Source organism: Ostrea edulis, chromosome 9 (genome assembly GCF_947568905.1).
Source record: "Ostrea edulis chromosome 9, xbOstEdul1.1, whole genome shotgun sequence".
Taxonomy (NCBI): domain Eukaryota; kingdom Metazoa; phylum Mollusca; class Bivalvia; order Ostreida; family Ostreidae; genus Ostrea; species Ostrea edulis.
The window spans coordinates 64,026,744-64,028,943 of record NC_079172.1 but is presented as its reverse complement, the minus strand read 5'-3'; the positions used below and the strand labels follow the sequence as shown (position 1 = coordinate 64,028,943).

Sequence of the window (2,200 nt, the reverse complement as noted above, 5' to 3'; positions counted from 1 at the left end):
TGTGGTGTATTTTATTTCAAGCTCACAGGGATATATCAAATCGACATATGAATGAAAGTTATTATTGTTAATAAAGAAAACGTCGTCGATGTATCTAAATGTCAGATTGAAGGCCACAGCAAGATATTTTTTCTTCTCGGGTAGAAGTTTTTTAATAAATTCTGCTTCATATGAATATAGAACAGGTCACCTAACAAAGGAGCCAATGTTTCTTGTGAATGACATCACTCGACAAATTTTCCAAAACGATCAGCTACGAGAATAATATAACAATAACTAAGAAATAAATCAATATTTTAATGCCGATTCTACTTTATTAAAACATATGCATTCTTCTGAGTTGCTAGTGTTGTCATCAAACGGTGGCAGGCAATTCAGTTGGAATCCTAAAGAAGATCTGAAATAGCATACCACACATTAGAAATACCTCGGGTTTTGTTCACTGCCACAATTCAAGTCAAGATACAATATCTATAAAAGCTAAGTTTCACAGCTATTTCCAATTCTCTCTTCCGGTTTACTGATATGACATCGTAAATACATGAACCAACACCCAAGGGTGGCAGTGTTAGCACAAAATCTTACACATTCAAAGAAGAATATGTCATAGAGTACGTTACTTAAACAAACTGGCATGTCATCTTAATCTATGATAGGTTCAACACTTAATATAATTTACATTTTGAAATTACTTAATACCTGACTTATAAGTTTAGCAAGAAAGCATTCCTTAGAAAAGTGTTTCTTCAGAAACAAAATTCAGCAATTTATAGAATTTACATTTTGAAATTATTTATTATTTGACTTATAAGACTAACAAGAACACCTTCCGTTCAACAATATTTGTAAAATACATATAAAAGCATGATGGACGATTGAAGTGAACGGAAAATTAAACAAATATTATCAGCTATCAGTAAAAAAAAAAAAGCGGATATTCTAAGCCATTTTCTCAAGACATTATCAAAGAAGAACCAGAAGAAAACCTCACTTCATTTTAAGCTTGCTAAATGTTATAGAAACGATAATGGATTAAATCATGACCGCAAACCTTCACAGCTGTATCCACCCCACCCTGGAGGACAGAGGCATATCCCAGCTGGAGTAGAGACTTGACTACATGTACCGCCATTTGCACATCCGGTAATGACGCATCCGATGTATTGACATCTACTTCCAAGAGTGTAGGGAGGACATTTACATTCAAACGAGGAGCCTATGACCTCACATTCTCCACCATTGTAGCACGGGTTCGGATCACAAGCATTGAAGGATTGAGCGACTGAAATTTAACAGTAAATATATTGTAAATTAAATGTTGTACTGCAATACTATTTACATGACACCACATTGACTATACTAACAACAGATATCTACATAATTAAATGAAAATATTTCTTCCTTTAGCGAACCACAATATATATTATATTTAGGAAATATGATTTGAATGTTCAATATCAATTGAATGAAAGGCTACTGACAAACCAGTTGATGTTAAAAGTGTCTCAACAGTCCCGTTTAAAGTCCGCATTTTGCAAATTTTATTTTAGCTACAAATTACTCCGTTTACCTAAACAAAATGCACGGCTTACGGTGGGTATGATCGATCGACGGGGGATGGTTACTCCTCCTAGTCAGCTAATTCTGCCTCTAATACATATCCAGATGTCCATGGTTAACTAGCTCTTAATTTTATATTCCTTTTAGTTTTGAGATAGATCACTAGTATATATATGTGTATATATATACATGTTTTAGGCGGTCAATATAGGACAGGGCGGGACTCACTTCCTTCTGAACTGTATGCTTTAAATGTGGTGATATTTCAGTTTCGATGTCAAAACTTTATAGTATATAGATAAAAGTACTTACGTGCACCGATGTCCGCTAAATTTGTTGATATCAAAGCAAGTACTGCAAAGGAGACGCCGACCATTGCTTGTAACATTGTCAGTTCCGTTCACTTTTTCCGTAAAGTGACAGGGGTTGGATGTTTCTCAATATATAGCATGCTGCACCGACACTTTCTAAAATTCAATTCACCTGACTATAATTGCATCTGAGATTGATAAAATCTATAATTATTGACATTAATCCTCACTTGATTTCATTCAATGATAACAGTAGATCGTTCAATGCAATTTAACCACACCTTGTAGAGCTTGCTCAGTTCAACAAAGTGAAATACTAAAATGCATTT

The 2,200-nt window shown here is 34.3% G+C and overlaps 1 protein-coding gene across 1 annotated transcript; it reads right to left on the bottom strand.

Annotated features, from left to right (window-relative positions):
- Nucleotides 1–283: 283 nt before the first annotated feature.
- On the bottom strand, nt 284–1,959 carry LOC125659784 (delta-like protein 3). The gene is made up of 3 exons (XM_048891571.2): nt 1,873–1,959; nt 1,052–1,282; nt 284–397 (listed from the first exon to the last, which is right to left on the bottom strand). Exons 1-3 carry the CDS (start codon nt 1,946–1,948, stop codon nt 387–389), a joined length of 318 nt encoding a protein of 105 aa, XP_048747528.1. The 5' UTR covers nt 1,949–1,959; the 3' UTR covers nt 284–386.
- Between the last annotated feature and the right edge of the window lie 241 nt (nt 1,960–2,200).

Bases quoted from the DNA above. Each gene is read 5' to 3' on its own strand.
- LOC125659784 (XM_048891571.2), bottom strand. From the start codon at position 1,948: ATGTTACAAGCAATGGTCGGCGTCTCCTTTGCAGTACTTGCTTTGATA. The intron at 1,283-1,872 runs GTAAGTACTTTT...GTTAAATTTCAG, and splicing joins TTTAGCGGACATCGGTGCAC to TCGCTCAATCCTTCAATGCT.